This window comes from Oncorhynchus gorbuscha, linkage group LG13 (genome assembly GCF_021184085.1).
Source record: "Oncorhynchus gorbuscha isolate QuinsamMale2020 ecotype Even-year linkage group LG13, OgorEven_v1.0, whole genome shotgun sequence".
NCBI lineage: Eukaryota > Metazoa > Chordata > Actinopteri > Salmoniformes > Salmonidae > Oncorhynchus > Oncorhynchus gorbuscha.
Genome location: NC_060185.1, coordinates 25,727,958 through 25,752,101, shown reverse-complemented (window position 1 = coordinate 25,752,101; position 24,144 = coordinate 25,727,958). Strand labels below are relative to the sequence as shown.

Sequence of the window (24,144 nt, the reverse complement as noted above, 5' to 3'; positions counted from 1 at the left end):
CAGTACAGCTGGGTCTTTCTCTCCCTGGTAATTCATTGGTAGATTTAATGTCATTGATTGGCTAAAGGAGTCCATTCACCTGGTGATCAAGGACTTATTCAGACCAGGGACAGAGGGGAAGGATGGAAAACAGATGTCCTGAAGGGGACTTGGGGAATCAAAGCCTGATTTTGAATACCCCTCGTGTCTGTACTGTCAGTTGCGACAGTAATCCTAACGTTGTCCAAGTCGTGCATGCCGGTCTGTGGGATAGTCTTATGATCCATGAGGAATGCTTTAAACCCACACATCCAAATCCCTGTGATTAGTTGTGTTTAAGTGATTGACAACTTTGATAATGATTGATATCTATCTAATCTCCCTTTTTCCTCTTTCTCTTGTCTTTTTAAAAATATTTACCAGATCGATCCAAAAGTTGCCTTCCCTAGACGTGCTCAGCCCAAGGTAAGACAGCATGCTGAACATGTTTTAACCTCTCGTGAAGAGGACTTTTAGTTTGTTGGTTGGTTTCTGTAACACTGGGTACATTGCTGACCTGCAGAGAGGGTCTGGTCATGAAATGGCATGTCGGCCTGCAGATTAGTGTTGGTATGCAAGTGTCACTGTCAGGCTGGTCTGGAGCTTGCTACAGGTAGATGACTGGCTGTCTGATTTCTCCTGTAGCTGCACCACCACCATACTTTTTTACATAAGCATGTTGTCTAGAAACTGTAGTGAGGTAGAATTTCCCTGGGTGACTGCTCTAAAGACTTCGCTGTATTTGATTGAATGAGAGAGTATCACATTGTAATTGTTCACACAATGTTTTTCCCTGAAGACGCTGAGGTAGATTGGGGCATTTTCTTTTTTTTATTAACACAAAGAGAGGCATTGCTACTCTGTTACTTTGATCAGGTTTCAAACAGGAATGACGGAGGTAAAGCTTTCCAAGCCGAGGCACATGTTATCTTAAGGCTGGGTATGGCTACATGCATGTAATTGAGAACAGCTAGGGGATGTGCTCGTTTCTTGATACAGTCTCTCTCCCCCCCCTTGTTTTCGGCAGCAGGTAGCCTAGCGGTTAGAGCGTTGGCTAGTAACCGAAACGTTGCTGGTTCAAATACCTGTGCCGACAGGGTGAAACATCTGTCTGTGCCCTTGCGAAAGACACTTAACCCTACTTTTCTCCAGGGGTACTGTAATACTATGGCTGCACAGTAAAACAACACATTTCACTCTACCTATCCAGTGTATGGGACAGATAAAATGTCTTATTTTATGACATTTTTTTATGCACCTATTCATGTGAAGTCCAATTAAATAAGAATTTGTTCTTAACTGACTTGCGTAGTTAAATAAAGGTTTTACAAAATATATATAAAAAATGGTGTACAGTAATAGTGATAATACTGACAGAAGTCTAGTCTGAGTGTACAGTACTTCGTTCCAGTGCAGACTGTGTTGATATTCAAGCATATGTTACAGTATTTGACAGATTTGTACAGTGCTTTGATATTTTCTGCTCTGTGGGCTGTTTTATGCAAAAAAGCACCCTTGATATCAATTATGCAATCATTTTTTAATAAACATGAATTTGACTCAAGGACATTTTTAACAATATAGAAAGATGCAGACCTATGTAGGCTATAAGGTGTTTGTTTCTAAAGAGCAATGACACTGTGAAGGAATTTGAAGGTGAAATCACACCTTGACTTGTCTTCGAACCCTTAAGGGCAGGCTTATTTTTAACCCTGAGTGGAGTGAGAATGTGGCTGTCAAAGAACGTAGAGGCTGTATGATTAAAGAGCAGTTAAATCAGCATTGCATGGGGTTTTGGCGCATGTACAATTTATGAAAGAAAGGTTTTATGTACAGCAATGTTCAAGCCCTCAGGTTATCGTCGTCCTTTAGAGAAAAACGTGTTTCGTTCTCTGTTTGTCAGTAACTCTGGCTCAGGGTTTTTATTGCCCATGTTACATTTTCGAGTGAGCGTTTACCTCAGAACATGCTGTCGGCTGCATGCTCACTCTGTCCCGATTTTGAGTGTTTACAGTGTGTTTTTACAGTGTGTGTGTACATTGTGTGTACCTACAGTTTGTGACAGCGTGAGGAACATCCACCTTAGGCATTTAAGGCTGGTTAGGGAGGGACAGCCTCTGGCTGGCTGGTACGCTAACTGGCTGAGAGCACGTTGTTTCCTAACTCTTCAATACGGGAATGGCTTCAAGGGTGGCAGGTGTCCACAGCACACTTGTCCAGCTAATTGAAATGAAGAACTTTCCCAGAGTGGACAATCACTGGAGGAGAAATGATGAACTCACTCCCTTCACCACTCACATGCCAGGCCAGCCACTCTGGTCCAAGGCAGCGCAGGCAGGCAGGCAGGCTGGCTCAGGGCCTGGGGCTCTGAGATGAACGGGCATTAAATCAGGCTGCAGTTCTCAGCTGCAGTCGGAACACAACACAGCCGCTACGTGTTTTCTTTGCGTTAAGCGAACCACCCAATAATAAGCTTTATGCAATTATACAACCGCCATCACATACAATCATATGTGTAGTATGCTGAATAGAACTGAAACAAGCAAGCGTATGTTGAGTACTATACTTAGCTGGGGTGTCATTCGTTTGGCAACTTTGTGAACAAGTCAAAGAAGATGAGTTTGTTGGTTTATTACCAAACATACATTAAATGCAGACATACCAGGAGTTTGCCTTTCCAGTATAGTATATTGGTTTTATGGCTGTTATTTTCTATTCCTGGGGCAAGCATCTATACATCTCAGCGGTGGGGCAAGCATCTATACATCTCAGCGGTGGGGCAAGCATCTATACATCTCAGCGGTGGGGCAAGCATCTATACATCTCAGCGGTGGGGCAAGCATCTATACATCTCAGCGGTGGGGCAAGCATCTATACATCTCAGCGGTGGGGCAAGCATCTATACATCTCAGCGGTGGGGCAAGCATCTATACATCTCAGCGGTGGGGCAAGCATCTATACATCTCAGCGGTGGGGCCAGCATCTATACATCTCAGCGGTGGGGCAAGCATCTATACATCTCAGCGGTGGGGCAAGCATCTATACATCTCAGCGGTGGCACCACAGGTCTGACCAACAAAACATTCACCTAACCAGGTTAAACTTTATAAGGTATGACGTGATCTGTTATAAAAATGTTTCATATTTTCTATTTAGGTCACATGGTTTAATATCTCCTGGGGAAAAAAGGGGAGGTTGAAAACAGTCTAGGGAGCCTAGTCAGCCCAAGTTTGAATATAAACCATATTTGATACCATTTACATTATCTCACAAACAAATGGGCTATAAATACATAACATAACGTCCCCACCTCGTTTACCATGGCCAGAGAGATGGATCCAATAGTAGACTATGCAGCAGCTGTTGTTAGTAACCTACAGTTGATCAGACGGAAAAATAGTATTGTTTCCATGCAATTCAGCATGTCAGATGGTTTGTGTTTAGGTGTCTAGGCTGCTACATTGCTTGTCTGTCGGGAGTGTGATGTGTTATCACTCTTGCTAAATAAAAACTGGAGGAAAGTGGAGAGCGCAGCTTGAACGTTGTGACCGGCCCGCGTGACCTACGATTTCAATGAATCTGATTGGTCAAGACACGCAAAAAGCCAGTCAGCAGCACTTCGATGTGAAGCACAGAGAGGTTGTGCGCGAGTTGACAAATCAAATAGCACTTTTCCCTTTTTAACGGTTTTGCGTCAATATATTTTAATATACTAAATCAAAATACCCGATGTAAAGGTCTGTGGCAAATGCCGCCTCGTCACACGCTTCCCTGCGGCCCTGATACATCTACATTAGGCTATGATTAGGGATGTGACCCATTGAAATCGTTTCATAACGTTTAAATGGCCTTTTCATCAAATTTCACGTGAATTCACTGTGCCGTTGTCTGTCTCACGGTGCGTCCCCTTCTGCTAGTTCAGCATTAGATCTGTACTACCATTACTGTACCTCTATTCTACCTTCCAGTTTGAATTTCCTTCTCATTTAACTTCTCAGAGAATTGCCATACAGGATTTTGCTGCTGTCGCTTGCCTTAATCTCTCTGCCTTTTTCCCAGCTGTTAACAATGATGACCTAGTCAACTCCAATTTCTGAGTTACAGGATTCGATTCCGCTAGCAATCAACTCCTAAAATTCAGTATGTTTGGAACAGAGACTGATTAGTTGCCGTAATTCCGTGAACACAAAAATGTGCGTATTTCATAGCGAGCTAGCGAGAGAGAGAGGAACAGTGTAGGCAGGCCAGTCACCAGGCAGACAGTCAGAACCGTAAACAAGGCATATCTATCGGTAATCAAAAACGGTATCTTTCAATGGAGTGCTGTATCTTGCAATTTCTTGTCTTGCAATGTCTCGCAACTTCAGTGAAGCAGGGCCTATCATCAATTAATAGCCTAGGGCATTCTACACGAAACAGACCGAAGACACACTCGCATCATTAGCGAAGAGCGAGAGCAAGGGTGTAATCATTTTCCAAACATTTGCACAACAACATGCAACTAAAATTTGTTTCTGTTGGACAAATTCCGGTAGGTCTCTCCCCTATTTGTTCCGTTTGCTTCAGTTTAAGAAACGTTTGCAACTGAATCAGCGTAATGAATATTCCCCAGGCGAGGGAGAGCGAGGAGGGGGCAGGCAGAAATAATCGCGGTGCGCATGTTTCTCAGTAATCTTAATCTCTCAATGTCTTGTTTTGCATGCCTTGTAAATTCACCAAAGTAGCCCAAAGTTCCTCTTTTGGTTTTATTTAAATTACACAGCTTTCCCCAGGCCTGTATTGCCTTCTGTCATCATGAAGTGATTTGAGGGACTAGTCAAGAATCATATCACCTCCACCTTACTGGCACCCTAGACCTACTGCAAATGGCATAGCACCCCAATATGTCCACATATGATGCAATCGCCATCACACTGCCCACTGCCTTGTCCCATCTGGATAAGAGGAATACCTATGTAAGAATGCTGTTCATTTACTACAGCTCAGGGTTCAACACCATAGTACCCTCCAAGCTCATCATCAAGCTGGAGGCCCTGGGTCTCAACCCCACCCTTTGCGATTGGGTCGTGGACTTTCTGACGGGCTGCCTCCAGGTGGTGAAGGTAGAAAACAACACCTCCACTATGCTGATCCTCAACACTGGGGCCCCACAAGGGTGCATGCTCAGCCCCTCCTGTACTCCCCTTTCACCCATGACTGTGGGGCCATGCACGCCTCCAACTCAATCATCAAGTTTGCAGACGACACAACAGTACTAGGCTTGATCACCAACAATGACGAGACAGCCTATAGGGGGGAGGTGAGGGCACTCTGAGTGTGGTGTCAGAAAAACAACCTCTCACTCAATGTCAACAAAACAAAGGAGATGATTGTGGACTACAGTAAACAGCAGAGAGAGCACCCCCCTCTCCAAATAGACCGGGCGGGTGTTGTAATAATGGGCTCCTGAGTGGTGCAGCGATCTAATGCACTGCATCTGTGCAAGAGGCGTCACTACAGCCCCTGGTTCGAATCCAGGCTGGGTCACATCCGGGCGTGATTGGGAGTTCCATAGTGAGGCGCCAAATTGGCTGAGCTCGTCCGGGTTTGCCCGGGGTAGGCTGCCATTTTAAACCAGAATTTGTTCTTAACTTACAAAACGTAAATGACAGAATTAAAAGAAGGATGCCTGTACAGAATACAAATATTCCAAAACATGCATCCTGTTTGCAATAAGGCACTAAAGTAAAACTGCAAAAAATGTGGCAAATGAGTTTGTGGTCCTGAAAACAAAGCATTACAGTGCATTTGGAAAGTATTCAGACCATTGACTTTTTCCACATTTACGTTACAGCCTTATTCTAAAATGTATTACCTAGTTTTCCTCAAGAATCTACACACAGTACCCCATAAGGACCTACTCATTTCAGGGATTTTCTTTGTTTTTATTATTTTCTACATTGTATAATAATAGTGAAGACATCAAAACTATGAAATAACACATATGGAATCATGTAGTAACACAAAAAGTGTTAAACAAATCATAATATCTTTTCTATTTGAGATTCTTCAAAGTAGCCATCCTTTGCCTTGATAACAGCTTTGCACACTCTTGGCATACTCTCATGCTGGAACCACCTGGGATGCATTTCAATTAACAGTGGTGCCTTGTTAAAAGTTCATTTGTGGAATTTCTTTCCTTAATGCATTTGAGACAATCAGTTGTGTTGTGACAAGGTAGGGGTGGTATAGAGAAGATAGCCCTATTAGGTAAAAGTCCAAGTCCATATTATGGCAATAACAGCTCAAATAAGCAAAGAGAAACAACATTACTTTAAGACATGAAGATCAGTCAATCCGGATAATTTCAAGAACTTTGGAAGTTTCTTCAAGTGCAGTCGTAAAACCATCAAGCGCTATGATGAAACTGGCTCTCATGAGGACCACCACAGGAAAGGAAGACCCAGAGTTACCTCTGCTGCAGAGGATAAGTTCATTAGTTACCAGCCTCAGAAATTGCAGCCCAAATAAATGCTTCACAAGTTCAAGTAACAGACATATGAACTGTTCAGGGGAGACTGCGTGAATCAGGCCTTCATGGTGAAATTACTGCAAAGAAACTACCACTAAAGGATACCAATAAGAAGAAGAGACATGCTTGGGTCAAGAAACACGAGCAATGGACATCAGACCGGTGGAAATCTGTTTTAGTCTGATGAATCCAAATTAGAGATTGTTGGTTCCAACCACCTTATCTTTGTGACGCATACTAGGTGAACGGATGATCTCTGCATTTGTAGTTCCCACTGTGAAGCATGGAGGAGGAGGTGTGATGGTGTGGGGGTGCTTTGCTGGTGACACTGTTGATAATTTATTTAGAAGCACACAGCCAAGACAACGCAGGATTGGCTTCGAGACAAGTCTCTGAATGTACTTGAGTGGCCCAGCGAGGGCCTGGACTTAAACCCGATCTAACATCTCTGGAGAGACCTGAAAATAGCTGTGCAATGACGCTCCCCATCCAACCTGACAGAGCTTGAGGGGATCTGCAGAGAAGAATGGGAGAAACTCCCCAAATACAGGTGTGCCAAGCTTGTAGCGTCATACCCTAGAAGACAATTTGTAAGTCGCTCTGGATAAGAGCGTCTGCTAAATGACTTAAATGTAAATGTAAATGTAAGACTCAAGGCTGTAATCGCTGCCAAACGTGCTTCAACAAAGTACTGAGTAAAGGGTCTGAATACTTACCTAAATGTGATATCTCAGTCTTGTTTTGAATAAATATGCTAAAAATTCTAAACTTGTTTTTGCTTTGTCATTATAGGGTATTGTGTGTAAATTGAGGATAACAAAACAATTTAATCAATTTTAGAATAATGCTGTAACGTAACAGAATGTGGAAAAAGTCAAGTTGTCGGAATACTTTCCGAATGTACTGTGTGGTTGGGGCAAATCAAACACATCACTGAGTACATCTCTTCATATTTTCAATGCATCTTGTTATAGGTATGCTTGTCATTGGCAAGGACTAGGGAGTTTTGTTGTTGTTACTAAAATGAGAAATATTTGAGGAAAACCTAGTTCTGTCTGCTTTCCAACAGACACTCGGAGACAAATCCACCTTTCAGCAGGACAATAGCCTTTGGCCAAATATACACTGGAGTTACTTACCAAGACGAAATCGAATGTTTCTGAGTGGCCTAGTTACATTTGAACTTTAATCGGTATGAAAATCTATGGCAATACTTAAATGGCTTAGCAATGATCAAAAACCAACTTGACAGAGCTTGAAGAATTTAAAAGGAATAATGTCCAAATATTGTACAATCCAGGTTTGCAAAGCTCTTGGGCGTACCCAGAAATACTCAGATGTAATCGCTGCCAAAGATAATTCTAACATTGATTGACTCGGGGGGGGGTTGAATACTTATCTAATCAACATATATTTGTGTTGTAGTTTCCATTAGTATTTTGTGGAGATCTTTGGGAAAAAAAAGACAATTCAATAGATTTGAATCCCACTTTGAAACACAACAACAGTTTGAAAAAGTCCAGGGGAGTGAACACATTCTGAAGACACGTTCTGAAGACACGTTCTGAAGACACGTTCTGAGGACACGTTCTGAGGACACGTTCTGAAGACACTTTCTGAGGACACGTTCTGAGGACACGTTCTGAAGACACGTTCTGAAGACACTTTCTGAGGACACGTTCTGAAGACACGTTCTGAAGACACGTTCTGAGGACACGTTCTGAGGACACGTTCTGAAGACACGTTCTGAAGACACGTTCTGAGGACACGTTCTGAGGACACGTTCTGAAGACACGTTCTGAGACACGTTCTGAGGACACGTTCTGAAGACACGTTCTGAGGACACGTTCTGAAGACACGTTCTGAGGACACGTTCTGAGGACACGTTCTGAAGACACGTTCTGAAGACACGTTCTGAGACACGTTCTGAAGACACGTTCTGAGGACACGTTCTGAGGACACGTTCTGAAGACACGTTCTGAAGACACGTTCTGAAGACACGTTCTGAGGACACGTTCTGAGGACACGTTCTGAAGACACGTTCTGAAGACACGTTCTGAGGACACGTTCTGAAGACACGTTCTGAGGACACGTTCTGAAGACACGTTCTGAAGACACGTTCTGAAGACACGTTCTGAGGACACGTTCTGAGGACACGTTCTGAAGACACGTTCTGAAGACACGTTCTGAGGACACGTTCTGAAGACACGTTCTGAGGACACGTTCTGAAGACACGTTCTGAAGACACGTTCTGAAGACACGTTCTGAGGACACGTTCTGAGGACACGTTCTGAAGACACGTTCTGATCTGAAGTGTCATGATTCATGATTGTAAATGCCAGTTCTCTTTGCCACTGTCAGAGCCTGACATCCGTTGGTTTTGAGAGCCTGTAGACGTCTCTATAATCTCTGTTCATATTGTGTAGGATGATAATAGTAATCATGCCCTGGTCCTGTGACCAAACATCATCACCAGAGAGAATATCCTCCTCAAAATGTTAAGCAACCACAATTTGGCCAATAAATGGCCGTTATTTATGAAAATAAAGTAATCTATGAATGGTTTTCCAACCCCAGCACATGGTGGGTTCGTGAGAGACCATTCTCTGGGTGAGAGAGAGAAGAAATACAAAAGGTTGAGTGCACACTGCACAGCATAATGGGCTCCTTGAGTTCCCCTCACTAACATGCACCCTCCCTGACTGGAGAAGCTTTGGCATTTACTGCCATGAGAACTGTCAAAACAATACCTCAGTGGGTGCTGTTCTCGCTGCACAGCATCCCACATCCAACCCAGGCCTCTACAACAACCCCCTGTGTGACTGCTGGAAGTGTGTGTGTGTGGAGGGGGCTGGTGGTAGGTAGGAATTTAGTTCACAGTTTTACTTTTACATGTAGTTTTCCCCTTTTCTTCTGGTGCTCTGGTGTGAGAGCGGTGTGTACTGAGAAGTTGCTGAGCCGTTGACTCTGGCTGTGAGGAGGTGGGTGGAGAGGGAGTTTCTAATGAAGTCCAAAGGTGAGGATGTGTGAACTCTCCCTCCCCACAGTGGACGCTTGGCCCTTACCAGGAGAGGGGCGCTGGTCCAAGAGCCCAGTTCTCACTCTCCTGTGTGGCCTATCACTCTGACACCAATTTAGAACCCAGCAAACCACTGCTTAGTCCCATTCAATCTGCTCTGCCTTGATTTCTCTGTGTGCCTCTCTCCCTCTCCCACTGCACTTCTAGCAGCCCTTGTTTTTTCTGTTGACGACCTGGCAAAGCAGTGTCTCCTTTTTTCTCTCAGTTTTCTGATATTTGCAGCAGGTGCTCCACTTTTCCACTGTTGGAGTAATAAAATTGGACAAGAAGGCTTTGGTTAAACCTGACACTACTCTTTTGATTCTTTGAGGGTCTTGACGTATGTGTTGCATAGAGCTATAGATGTTTGATGCTCTGGGATGAAAGGTTGGCTGATACAAAGCAATGAGGCTGCAGTATACCTTTGATGACATCACAACAGGAGTTGTTTTGGGCTGAGAAAGCTGCTCTCTACAATGTACAAGGAAAACCATCTGTAGCAGAGAATTCTTTCCCTGTTTTGAGATGGTGTCATCAGTCAGTAGTTCTGACTAGGCCCTCTACTATAATGGTAATTCCACGGTAACAGAGTAATGCTGAGACTCAGCTTTTTCATTCTAAAATATATTTCAAACAAAACCAGTGATTTAAAAGTTAAACAAACCATACAACTCTATGCACAAGGACTACATGTAATAATTTCCACTGAAGATTTTATGAAAACACATTTACTTGGAACAGTGCAGATGCAAAGTTTAGTAACAGAATGTTCAAGTAAATGTGTTTTTGTCAAATGTTCTCTGGAAATGGTAAAGTAGTCCTTGTGCATACATAGAATGGGCCGTACTGAAGAGCTCAGTGTCAGTTTGTCAAATTTCGGCCCTGTAAAGTTTGGTGGAGGAGGAATAATGGTCTGGGGCTGTTTTTTATGCCCATGATTTTGGAATGAGATGTTCGACGAGCAGGTGTCCACATACTTTTGGTCATGTAGTGTAGATTGTTTAACTTTGCAATCGACCTTGCAGTCATTGGTTTTTGTTTGACATACATGTTAAAGTGAAAACCTGAGTCTTAGCATCTGTTACTGTGGAATTGCCCATATGTTTTTCTCAAACCAAGTGGTTCAACCTTCAGTCCAAGACTACTTACTGTCTCTTACTCCGGGTCTGAAATTACATCACTGAATACAGTTGGCCAAGCCCTGCCTCCCTCTGCTTTAGCTCACTGCCTAGGCATGCTGTAAGTATCCCTACCATGCTGCTGCTGCCCTGGCGGCTGGAGGGGGTTTGTTGGGGAGTCAGTCAGTGTGTTCTGGTGTGGAACAGAACAGGCAGGCAGCAGGTCAGGAGCTGGTCAGGATCCGGGACTGGAGGCTGCTGGGGTTGGCCTTCCACAAACTGATCCTGAGTGACGTTAATGAGGAGCACTGCAGAAGAAAGAGAACCATGCCGGGTCAAACAAAAGTCCCTGGTTCTCAACAGTCAACATGGCTGCTTCCAAAGCCCTGCAGTCTACCTCTACTAGACATTATCTAGTCTCTGCATGCAACAGGCAGGAAGGACTCCTTCCCTTTCACTCTACCCCTGGCCACCTCCCTTCAGTTTCAAACAGAGCCATGGAAACATGTATCTCATGACAAGCTTTAGTTTGATTGTCCTCTTGTGGCCCAGGAGTGCTGCACATGGGGCTGATGTAAAAGCATGGAGTAGAATGAAAAGGACAGAAGGCATTGTTTTGACAGATATTTCTTGCTCTGTCTGTTTAGTATGCACTAATAGTCATGTACCAGTCACCATTGATTTGCTCCCGCTAATCCATTGTTCTAACTCACTCCTCCCATCCCTCCTTTTACCCACTCCCCCATCCCTCCTTTTACCCACTCCTCCATCCCTCCTTTTACCCACTCCTCCATCCCTCCTTTTACCCACTCCCCCATCCCTCCTTTTACCCACTCCCCCATCCCTCCTTTTACCCACTCCCCCATCCCTCCTTTTACCCACTCCTCCATCCCTCCTTTTACCCACTCCTCCCATCCCTCCTTTTACCCACTCCCCCATCCCTCCTTTTACCCACTCCTCCATCCCTCCTTTTACCCACTCCTCCCATCCCTCCTTTTACCCACTCCTCCATCCCTCCTTTTACCCACTCCTCCCATCCCTCCTTTTACCCACTCCCCCATCCCTCCTTTTACCCACTCCCCCATCCCTCCTTTTACCCACTCCTCCATCCCTCCTTTTACCCACTCCTCCCATCCCTCCTTTTACCCACTCCCCCATCCCTCCTTTTACCCACTCCTCCATCCCTCCTTTTACCCACTCCTCCCATCCCTCCTTTTACCCACTCCTCCATCCCTCCTTTTACCCACTCCTCCCATCCCTCCTTTACCCACTCCTCCCATCCCTCCTTTTACCCACTCCTCCCATCCCTCCTTTTACCCACTCCTCCATCCCTCCTTTTACCCACTCCTCCCATCCCTCCTTTTACCCACTTCTCCATCCCTCCTTTTACCCACTCCTCCCATCCCTCCTTTTACCCACTCCTCCCATCCCTCCTTTTACCCACTCCTCCCATCCCTCCTTTTACCCACTCCTCCCATCCCTCCTTTTACCCACTCCTCCCATCCCTCCTTTTACCCACTCCTCCATCCCTCCTTTTACCCACTCCTCCATCCCTCCTTTTACCCACTCCTCCATCCCTCCTTTTACCCACTCCTCCCATCCCTCCTTTTACCCACTCCTCCCATCCCTCCTTTTACCCACTCCTCCCACCTCTCCTTTTACCCACTCCTCCCACCCCTCCTTTTACCCACTCCTCCCCTCCCTCCTTTTACCCCTCCTCCCACCCCTCCTTTTACCCACTCCTCCATCCCTCCTTTTACCCACTCCTCCCACCCCTCCTTTTACCCACTCCTCCATCCCTCCTCTTATCTCCTCCCACCCCTCGTTTTACCCACTCCTCCCACCCCTCCTTTTACCCACTCCTCCATCCCTCCTTTTACCCACTCCTCCCACCCCTCCTTTTACCCACTCCTCCATCCCTCCTTTTACCCACTCCTCCATCCCTCCTTTTACCCACTCCTCCATCCCTCCTTTTACCCACTCCTCCATCCCTCCTTTTACCCACTCCTCCCACCCCTCCTTTTACCCACTCCTCCATCCCTCCTTTTACCCACTCCTCCATCCCTCCTTTTACCCACTCCTCCATCCCTCCTTTTACCCACTCCTCCCACCCCTCCTTTTACCCACTCCTCCATCCCTCCTTTTACCCACTCCTCCATCCCTCCTTTTACCCACTCCTCCCACCCAGGCATAAACCCATCTGTATAGCATCACTTTATTGGTGTTTCCGCACAATATATGGTTGGAAAATTTGTGCAATTCTTTACTCCAAACATGAGTCCACACGGTGCAGTGCTGTCAGACAGACTTCAAACCCCTGCTGACTGTGAGACAGGTTATTAAACAGTGACAAACTGGGTTTGGAGCAACCTCTCCTCTCCCACGGTGATGTCTGCCAGAGAGAGAGATGGAGGGGGAGGGTGATGCCGTGTTGTAGGTGGGGGGGAGAGTGATGCCGTGTTGTAGGAGGGGGAGAGTGATGCCGTGTTGTAGGAGGGAGGAGAGTGATGCCGTGTTGTAGGAGGGGGAGAGTGATGCCGTGTTGTAGGAGGGAGGAGAGTGATGCCGTGTTGTAGGAGGGAGGAGAGTGATGCCGTGTTGTAGGAGGGGGGAGAGTGATGCCGTGTTGTAGGAAGGAGGAGAGGGTGATGCCGTGTTGTAGGAGGGAGGAGAGGGTGATGCCGTGTTGTAGGAGGGGGAGAGTGATGCCGTGTTGTAGGAGGGGGAGAGTGATGCCGTGTTGTAGGAGGGAGGAGAGGGTGATGCCGTGTTGTAGGAGGGGGAGAGGGTGATGCCGTGTTGTAGGAGGGGGAGAGTGATGCCGTGTTGTAGGAGGGAGGAGAGGATGCCGTGTCATAGGAGGGGGAGAGTGATGCCGTGTTGTAGGAGGGGGAGAGTGATGCCGTGTTGTAGGAGGGGGAGAGTGATGCCGTGTTGTAGGAGGGGAGAGTGATGCCGTGTTGTAGGAGGGGGAGAGTGATGCCGTGTTGTAGGAGGGGGAGAGGTGATGCCGTGTTGTAGGAGGGGGAGAGTGATGCCGTGTTGTAGGAGGGGAGGAGAGGGTGATGCCGTGTTGTAGGAGGGGAGAGAGTGATGCCATGTTGTAGGAGGGAGGAGAGTGATGCCGTGTTGTAGGAGGGAGGAGAGTGATGCCGTGTTGTAGGAGGGAGGAGAGTGATGCCGTGTTGTAGGAGGGAGGAGAGTGATGCCGTGTTGTAGGAGGGGGAGAGTGATGCCGTGTTGTAGGAGGGGGAGGGTGATGCCGTGTTGTAGGAGGGGTGAGAGTGATGCCGTGTTGTAGGAGGGAGGAGGGTGATGCCGTGTTGTAGGAGGGAGGAGAGTGATGCCGTGTTGTAGGAGGGGGGAGTGATGCCGTGTTGTAGGAGGGGGGAGAGTGATGCCGTGTTGTAGGAGGGGGAGAGTGATGCCGTGTTGTAGGAGGGGGAGAGTGATGCCGTGTTGTAGGATGGGAGGAGAGGGTGATGCCGTGTTGTAGGAGGGGGAGAGTGATGCCGTGTTGTAGGAGGGGGAGAGTGATGCCGTGTTGTAGGAGGGGGGAGAGTGATGACGTGTTGTAGGAGGGGGAGAGTGATGCCGTGTTGTAGGAGGGAGGAGAGGGTGATGCCGTGTTGTAGGAGGGAGGAAAGGGTGATGCCGTGTTGTAGGAGGGGGAGAGTGATGCCGTGTTGTAGGAGGGAGGAGAGTGATGCCGTGTTGTAGGAGGGAGGAGATGGTGATGCCGTGTTGTAGGAGGGAGGAGAGGGTGATGCCGTGTTGTAGGAGGGAGGAGAGGGTGATGCCGTGTTGTAGGAGGGGGAGAGTGATGCCGTGTTGTAGGAGGGAGGAGAGTGATGCCGTGTTGTAGGAGGGAGGAGATGGTGATGCCGTGTTGTAGGAGGGAGGAGAGGGTGATGCCGTGTTGTAGGAGGGGGAGAGTGATGCCGTGTTGTAGGAGGGGGAGAGTGATGCCGTGTTGTAGGAGGGAGGAGAGTGATGCCGTGTTATAGGAGGGAGGAGAGGGTGATGCCGTGTTGTAGGAGGGAGGAGAGGGTGATGCCGTGTTGTAGGAGGGGGAGAGTGATGCCGTGTTGTAGGAGGGGGAGAGTGATGCTGTGTTGTAGGAGGGGGAGAGTGATGCTGTGTTGTAGGAGGGGGAGAGTGATGCCGTGTTGTAGGAGGGGGAGAGTGATGCCGTGTTGTAGGAGGGGGGAGAGTGATGCCGTGTTGTAGGAGGGGGAGAGTGGTGCCGTGTTGTAGGATGGGAGGAGAGGGTGATGCCGTGTTGTAGGAGGGGGAGATTGATGCCGTGTTGTAGGAGGGGGAGAGTGATGCCGTGTTGTAGGAGGGGGAAAGTGATGCCGTGTTGTAGGAGGGGGAGAGTGATGCCGTGTTGTAGGAGGGAGGAGAGTGATGCCGTGTTGTAGGAGGGGGAGGGTGATGCCGTGTTGTAGGAGGGAGGAGGGGGTGATGCCGTGTTGTAGGAGGGAGGAAAGGGTGATGCCGTGTTGTAGGAGGGGGAGAGTGATGCCGTGTTGTAGGAGGGAGGAGAGTGATGCCGTGTTGTAGGAGGGAGGAGAGGGTGATGCCGTGTTGTAGGAGGGAGGAGAGGATGATGCCGTGTTGTAGGAGGGAGGAGGGTGATGCCGTGTTGTAGGAGGGGGAGGGTGATGCCGTGTTGTAGGGGGGGTGATGCCGTGTTGTAGGAGGGAGGAGAGGGTGATGCCGTGTTGTAGGGGGAGAGGGTGATGCCGTGTTGTAGGAGGGAGGAGAGGGTGATGCCGTGTTGTAGGAGGGAGGAGAGGGTGATGCCGTGTTGTAGGGGGGGGTGATGCCGTGTTGTGGGGGTGATGCCGTGTTGCAGGAGGGAGGAGAGTGATGCCGTGTTGCAGGAGGGGGAGAGTGATGCCGTGTTGTAGGAGGGAGGAGAGTGATGCCGTGTTGTAGGAGGGGGAGAGTGATGCCGTGTTGTAGGAGGGAGGAGAGGGTGATGCCGTGTTGTAGGGGGGAGAGGGTGATGCCGTGTTGTAGGGGGGTGATGCCGTGTTGTAGGAGGGAGGAGAGGGTGATGCCGTGTTGTAGGGGGGGGGGAGGGTGATGCCGTGTTGTAGGAGGGAGGAGAGGGTGATGCCGTGTTGTAGGGGTGGGGGGTGATGCCGTGTTGTAGGAGGGAGGAGAGGGTGATGCCGTGTTGTAGGAGGGAGGAGAGGGTGATGCCGTGTTGTAAGGGGGGGGGAGAGGGTGATGCCGTGTTGTAGGGGGGAGAGGGTGATGCCGTGTTGTAGGAGGGAGGAGAGGGTGATGCCGTGTTGTAGGAGGGAGGAGAGGGTGATGCCGTGTTGTAGGGGGGAGGGTGATGCCGTGTTGTGGGGGGAGAGGGTGATGCCGTGTTGTAGGAGGGGGAGAGTGATGCCGTGTTGTAGGAGGGGGAGAGTGATGCCGTGTTGTAGGAGGGAGGAGAGTGATGCCGTGTTGTAGGGGGAGGGTGATGCCGTGTTGTGGGGGGAGAGGGTGATGCCGTGTTGTAGGAGGGGGAGAGTGATGCCGTGTTGTAGGAGGGGGAGAGTGATGCCGTGTTGTAGGAGGGAGGAGAGTGATGCCGTGTTATAGGAGGGAGGAGAGGGTGATGCCGTGTTGTAGGAGGGAGGAGAGGGTGATGCCGTGTTGTAGGAGGGGGAGAGTGATGCCGTGTTGTAGGAGGGGGAGAGTGATGCTGTGTTGTAGGAGGGGGGAGAGTGATGCTGTGTTGTAGGAGGGGGAGAGTGATGCCGTGTTGTAGGAGGGGGAGAGTGATGCCGTGTTGTAGGAGGGGGAGAGTGATGCCGTGTTGTAGGAGGGGGAGAGTGGTGCCGTGTTGTAGGATGGGAGGAGAGGGTGATGCCGTGTTGTAGGAGGGGGAGATTGATGCCGTGTTGTAGGAGGGGGAGAGTGATGCCGTGTTGTAGGAGGGGGAAAGTGATGCCGTGTTGTAGGAGGGGGGAGAGTGATGCCGTGTTGTAGGAGGGAGGAGAGTGATGCCGTGTTGTAGGAGGGGGAGGGTGATGCCGTGTTGTAGGAGGGAGGAGGGGGTGATGCCGTGTTGTAGGAGGGAGGAAAGGGTGATGCCGTGTTGTAGGAGGGAGGAAAGGGTGATGCCGTGTTGTAGGAGGGAGGAAAGGGTGATGCCGTGTTGTAGGAGGGAGGAGAGGGTGATGCCGTGTTGTAGGGGGAGGAAAGGAAAGGGTGATGCCGTGTTGTAGGAGGGAGGAGAGGGTGATGCCGTGTTGTAGGGGGATGCCGTGTTGTAGGAGGGAGGAGAGGGTGATGCCGTGTTGTAGGAGGGAGGGAGGGTGATGCCGTGTTGTAAGGGGAGGGAGAGGGTGATGCCGTGTTGTAGGGGGGGAGAGGGTGATGCCGTGTTGTAGGAGGGAGGAGAGGGTGATGCCGTGTTGTAGGAGGGAGGAGAGGGTGATGCCGTGTTGTAGGGGGAGAGGGTGATGCCGTGTTGTGGGGGAGAGGGTGATGCCGTGTTGTTGTAGGGGGAGAGTGATGCCGTGTTGTAGGAGGGGGAGAGTGATGCCGTGTTGTAGGAGGGAGGAGAGGGTGATGCCGTGTTGTAGGAGGGAGGAGAGGGTGATGCCGTGTTGTAGGAGGGAGGAGAGGGTGATGCCGTGTTGTAGGAGGGGAGAGTGATGCCGTGTTGTAGGAGGGGAGAGTGATGCTGTGTTGTAGGAGGGGGAGAGTGATGCCGTGTTGTAGGAGGGGGAGAGTGATGCCGTGTTGTAGGAGGGGGAGAGTGATGCCGTGTTGTAGGAGGGGGAGAGTGATGCCGTGTTGTAGGAGGGCCTCTGGTGCCGTGTTGTAGGATGGGAGGAGAGGGTGATGCCGTGTTGTAGGAGGGGGAGATTGATGCCGTGTTGTAGGAGGGGGAGAGTGATGCCGTGTTGTAGGAGGGGGAAAGTGATGCCGTGTTGTAGGAGGGGAGAGTGATGCCGTGTTGTAGGAGGGAGGAGAGTGATGCCGTGTTGTAGGAGGGGGAGGGTGATGCCGTGTTGTAGGAGGGAGGAGGGGGTGATGCCGTGTTGTAGGAGGGAGGAAAGGGTGATGCCGTGTTGTAGGAGGGAGGAAAGGGTGATGCCGTGTTGTAGGAGGGAGGAGAGGGTGATGCCGTGTTGTAGGGGGGTGATGCTGTGTTGTAGGGGGGTGATGCCGTGTTGTGTGTGGGGGGGGGGATACCGTGTAGGAGCTAGGAGATGGCATGCCAGTCGGCTCCCTGCTATTTGGTGCTGTTCTGTCATATGGTATAGACTATGCAGTACAGCGCTGGTAGTGTGTGTGTGAGAGAGGTGAGCAGACCACAGTTTTACTAGGATTTTCGAACAGAGCCAATGACTTATACACTTATTAAAATATGTTGCCATTGTATTTTTGTATGCTACTGTGTATGCTACTGTGTATGCTACTGTGTATGCTACTGTGTATGCTACTGTGTATGCTACTGTGTATGCTACTGTGTATGCTACTGTGTATGCTACTGTGTATGCTACGGTGTATGCTACTGTGTATGCTACGGTGTATGCTACTGTGTATGCTACTGTGTATGCTACTGTGTATGCTACGGTGTATGCTACTGTGTATGCTACTGTGTATGCTACTGTGTATGCTACTGTGTATGCCACTGGGACAAGGCAAGCTTGAACCACCACAGAATTTTTATTCTCCAATGTAAATTTGGACATGGTCTTAAAGTCTGCCTGTAGTCAGCTATTACGTCTGTGACTGTAGACATTGCTAATGGCTCTTCATGCTAGTAATCAAACACGAGCCATTTAGTTGTCAGTAACGAGGAAGTCCGACTCCTTTAACACCACTGCGTCCTGTTCCTCTCTGTCTGTCTCTGTCTGAGGCACTGGATCTATTGTGGAAGGCTAGGCATGACTAATCAATCCTGTTTGTGTATGCCACACAGAGAGAGAGAGAGAGCAGCCCAAATCACGAGGGCTGTCTGACCCGCCGCGCCGGCGTCCTTGCCTGCCGATTGTCCTTCAGCCGGCTGCAGTGCTGAGCTGTATTGGAGCCGCACCGTCACCACAACACTGACTGGATGACTGTGGAGGCTCTGCTCTGCTCCTGTTTTCTCTGTTGCTCTTTCACTGCAGCACAAAATATACTCTTTTTGTCTGGCTATCTAATCTCTCTCTCTCCTCTGTATCTCTCTGTCTCTGTATCTCTCTGTCTCTGTATCTCTCTGTCTCTGTATCTCTCTGCCTCTGTATCTCTCTGCCTCTGTATCTCTCTGCCTCTGTATCTCTCTGCCTCTGTATCTCTCTGCCTCTGTATCTCTCTGCCTCTGTATCTCTCTGCCTCTGTATCTCTCTGCCTCTGTATCTCTCTGTCTCTGTACCTCTCTGTCTCTGTATCTCTCTCTCTATATCTCTCTGTCTCTGTATCTCTCTCTCTATCTGTATCTCTCTCTCTATCTGTATCTCTCTCTCTCTGTATCTCTTTCTCTCTGTATCTCTCTCTCTCTCTCTCTCTCTGTCTCTCTGTATCTCTCCTCTCTGTATCTCTTTGTCTCTTTGTCTCTGTATCTCTCTGTCTCTGTATCTCTCTCTCTCTCTCTCTATCTGTATCTCTCTCTGTATCTCTCTCTTTATCTCTCTCTCTCTGTATCTCTCTCTCTCTGTATCTCTCTCTCTATCTGTATCTCTCTCTCTGTATCTCTTTCTCTCTGTATCTCTTTCTCTCTGTATCTCTCTGTCTCTGTATCTCTCTGCCTCTGTATCTCTCTGTCTCTGTATCTCTCTGCCTCTGTATCTCTCTGTCTCTATATCTCTCTGTCTCTGTATCTCTCTGTCTCTGTATCTCTCTGCCTCTGTATCTCTCTGTCTCTGTATCTCTCTCTCTCCTCTGTATCTCTCTGTCTCTGTATCTCTCTGTCTCTGTATCTCTCTGCCTCTGTATCTCTCTGTCTCTGTATCTCTCTGTCTCTGTATCTCTCTGTCTCTGTATCTCTCTGTCTCTGTATCTCTCTCTCTATATCTCTCTGTCTCTGTATCTCTCTGTCTCTGTATCTCTCTGCCTCTGTATCTCTCTGTCTCTGTATCTCTCTCTCTCTCTCTCTGTATCTCTCTGTCTCTGTATTTCTCTGTCTCTGTATCTCTCTGCCTCTGTATCTCTCTGTCTCTGTATCTCTCTGCCTCTGTATCTCTCTGTCTCTGTATCTCTCTGCCTCTGTATCTCTCTGTCTCTGTATCTCTCTGCCTCTGTATCTCTCTGTCTCTGTATCTCTCTGTCTCTGTATCTCTCTGTCTCTGTATCTCTCTGCCTCTGTATCTCTCTGCCTCTGTATCTCTCTGCCTCTGTATCTCTCTGCCTCTGTATCTCTCTGTCTCTGTACCTCTCTGTCTCTGTATCTCTCTCTCTATATCTCTCTGTCTCTGTATCTCTCTCTCTATCTGTATCTCTCTCTCTATCTGTATCTCTCTCTCTGTATCTCTCTGTATCTCTCTGTATCTCTCTGTATCTCTCTGTATCTGTATCTCTCTCTCTCTCTCTCTCTCTCTCTCTCTCTCTCTCTCTCTCTCTCTCTCTCTCTCTGTGTCTCTCTGTCTCTCTGTATCTCTCCTCTGTATCTCTTTGTCTCTTTGTCTCTGTATCTCTCTGTCTCTGTATCTCTCTCTCTCTCTATCTGTATCTCTCTCTGTATCTCTCTCTTTATCTCTCTCTCTCTGTATCTCTCTCTCTCTGTATCTCTCTCTCTGTATCTCTTTCTCTCTGTATCTCTTTCTCTCTGTATCTCTCTGTCTCTGTATCTCTCTGCCTCTGTATCTCTCTGCCTCTGTATCTCTCTGTCTCTGTATCTCTCTGCCTCTGTATCTCTCTGTCTCTGTATCTCTCTGTCTCTGTATCTCTCTGTCTCTGTATCTCTCTGTCTCTGTATCTCTCTGTCTCTGTATCTCTCTGCCTCTGTATCTCTCTGCCTCTGTATCTCTCTCTGCCTCTGTATCTCTCTGTCTCTGTACCTCTCTGTCTCTGTATCTCTCTCTCTATATCTCTCTGTCTCTGTATCTCTCTCTCTATCTGTATCTCTCTCTCTCTGTATCTCTCTCTCTCTGTATCTCTCTGCCTCTATATCTCTCTGTCTCTGTATCTCTCTGCCTCTGTATCTCTCTGTCTCTGTATCTCTCTGCCTCTGTATCTCTCTGTCTCTGTATCTCTCTGTCTCTGTATCTCTCTCTCTGTCTCTCTCTCTCTCTCTGTCTCTCTGTATCTCTCCTCTCTGTATCTCTTTGTCTCTTTGTCTCTGTATCTCTCTGTCTCTGTATCTCTCTCTCTCTCTATCTGTATCTCTCTCTGTATCTCTCTCTTTATCTCTCTCTCTCTGTATCTCTATCTCTCTGTATCTCTCTCTTTATCTCTCTCTCTCTTTATCTCTCTCTCTCTTCATCTCTCTCTCTCCGTATCTCTCTGTATCTCTCTCTTTCTCTCTGTATCTCTCTCTCTTCATCTCTCTCTGTATCACTCTCTCTCTGTATTTCTTTCTCTCTCTCTGTATATCTCTCTGTATCTCTCTCTCTCTGTGTCTCTCTCTCTCTATATATCTGTATCTCTCACTCTGTATCTCTCTCTGTATCTCTCTGTATCTGTATCTCTCTCTGTATCTGTATCTCTCTCTCTCTGTATCTCTCTCTATATATCTGTATCTCTCTGTCTCTGTATCTCTCTCTGTATCTCTCTCTGTATCTGTATCTCTCTCTGTATCTCTTCTCTCTCTCTCTATCTGTATCTCTCTCTTCTCTCTCTCTCTCTTCTCTGTATCTCTCTCTGTATCTCTCTGTATCTGTATCTCTGTATCTCTCTCTCTCTGTATCTCTCTGTATCTGTATCTCTCTGTATCTGTATCTCTCTCTCTCTCTCTCTCTCTCATCTCTCTCTGTATCTGTATCTCTGTATCTGTATCTCTCTCTGTCTCTCTGTATCTCTCTGTATCTGTATCTCTCTCTCTGTATCTGTATCTCTCTCTATCTCTCTCTCTCTCTGTATCTCTCTGTATCTGTATCTCTCTCTGTATCTGTATCTCTCTCTCTCTCTCTCTCTCTCTGTATCTCTCTCTGTATCTGTATCTCTCTGTATCTGTATCTGTATCTGTATCTCTCTCTGTATCTGTATCTATCTCTCTCTCTCTCTCTGTATCTGTATCTCTCTCTGTATCTGCATCTCTCTCTGTATCTCTCTGTATCTGTATCTCTCTCTCTGTATCTCTCTGTATCTGTATCTCTCTCTGTATCTCTCTCTCTGTATCTCTTTCTCTGTATCTCTCTCTGTATCTCTCTCTCTATCTGTATCTCTCTGTATCTCCCCCTCTCTGTATCTCTCTGTATCTGTCTCTCTCTGTATCTGTATCTCTCTCCTCTGTATCTCTCTCTCTCTCTCTCTCTCTCTCTCTCTCTGTATCTCTCTCTGTATCTGTATCTCTCTCTCTCTGTATCTGTTTGTCTCTCTGTCTCTGTATCTCTCTGTATCTGTATCTCTCTCTATCTCTCTCTCTGTATCTCTCTGTATCTGTATCTCTCTGTATCTTATCTCTCTCTCTCTCTATCTCTCTCTCTCTCTATCTCTCTCTGTATCTCTCTCTGTATCTCTCTGTATCTGTATCTGTATCTCTCTGTATCTTTCTCTCTCTCTCTCTATCTCTCTCTCTCTTTATCTCTCTCTCTTCATCTCTCTCTGTATCTCTCTGTTTCTGTATCTCTCTCTCTGTATCTCTCTCTCTCTCTCTCTCTGTATCTCTCTGTATCTGTATCTCTCTCTGTATCTGTATCTCTCTCTCTCTCTGTATCTCTCTCTCTATATATCTGTATCTCTCACTCTGTATCTCTCTCTGTATCTCTCTCTGTATCTGTATCTCTCTCTGTATCTTCTCTCTCTCTCTCTATCTCTCTCTCTCTTTATCTCTCTCTCTTCATCTCTCTCTGTATCTCTCTGTTTCTGTATCTCTCTCTCTGTATCTCTCTCTCTGCATCTCTCTCTGTATCTGTATCTGTATCTCTCTCTGTATCTGTATCTCTCTCTGTATCTCTCTGTATCTGTATCTCTCTCTGTATCTCTCTCTGTATCTCTCTCTGTATCTGCATCTCTCTCTGCATCTCTCTCTGTATCTGTATCTGTATCTCTCTCTGTATCTCTCTCTCTCTGTATCTCTCTCTGTATCTGTATCTCTCTCTCTGTATCTCTCTCTCTCTGTATCTCTTTCTCTGTATCTCTTTCTCTCTGTATCTCTCTCTCTCTGTATCTCTCCCTCTCTCTCTCCCCTCCCTCTGTCTCTCTCTCTCCTCTCTTCTCTCTGTATCTTCTCTCCTCCCTCTTCTCTCTCTGTATCTCTCTCTCTCTCTCTTTCTCTCTCTCTCTCTCTCTCTCTCTCTCTCTCTCTCTCTCTCTCTCTCTCTCTCTCTCTCTGTATCTCTCCTCTCTGTATCTCTTTGTCTCTTTGTCTCTGTATCTCTCTGTCTCTGTATCTCTCTCTCTATCTGTATCTCTCTCTGTATCTCTCTCTGTATCTGTATCTCTATCTCTCTCTCTCTCTCTCTCTCTCTCTCTCTCTCTCTCTCTCTCTCTCTCTCTCTCTCTCTCTCTGTCTCCCTCTCATTTGCCCCAGCTTTACCTACAGCATGATAAATCTGATGCTAAATTTAGAGGCCGTTTTTATTGAGCACTGAGGGATTACTGGCACAGAGAGAGACGGTGTGAGGGAGACAGTTGGAGGGAAAGAGTGGCAGGCTTTCTATCTCCAATCGGCCTATCAGGAGGAGCTTACGTTCTGTTTTAAAGCGCCCTCTGTGACTTTGTTTATATGTTGTGCTGTCACATGAGTCCGCCTGTCTAATAGCTACATGGTCTGGTCTCCTACTATCCATCATTCCTGTTACAAACAATTGGTTGGGAGAAAGAAGACGCATTTATGTTGGACATTCATATATACATTGCACATTGCACAATATAGTCATTTTCTAAGGCCTGTTTTCTGATATCTATCTTTTATGAACTTGTTCCTGGTGCTCTGACACAGAGGGAGGGTGTTCCAGATGCTGCTGGTCTTTAGGTCCAGGACATGATGCTGTGCTTCAGGAGGAAGGCAGAGCAGCAAAGCACTGCTCTATAATCTCACCACACAGAACAGGGCCTCCTGGCCTCTCCCAGATGTTGATGTGTAAGATGTATAGCCCTCTTCCCAGTCTCTCCCCTCCACCCATCCTATACATGTCTTCACACTGTTACCCACTCAATCACCTTGGCTGTCCTCTGGACAACACACACGGTTCAGTATAATTAGTTACCTCTCAGATGAATAGACTAATAACTTCCAACGGCTGTGAGGCTTTTAAGAAGGCAAGATGCCACCGCCGGTGAAAGGACCAGATTGGCCTATATTATTGTTGATTGACAGCCTGAGATGGTGTCAA

At 47.7% G+C, this 24,144-nt stretch overlaps 1 protein-coding gene across 10 annotated transcripts in view; it reads left to right on the top strand.

The window, feature by feature from the left end:
* Window positions 1-24,144, top strand: part of LOC123992620 (RNA-binding protein Musashi homolog 2-like) — a 358,445-nt gene that overhangs the window by 8,567 nt on the left and 325,734 nt on the right. For all 10 annotated transcript variants that reach the window (XM_046293916.1, XM_046293915.1, XM_046293914.1 and 7 more), the window contains exon 5: window positions 403-444. In XM_046293916.1, coding sequence (XP_046149872.1) covers window positions 403-444 — 42 coding nt within the window. The remainder of the gene's footprint in view (window positions 1-402; window positions 445-24,144) is intronic.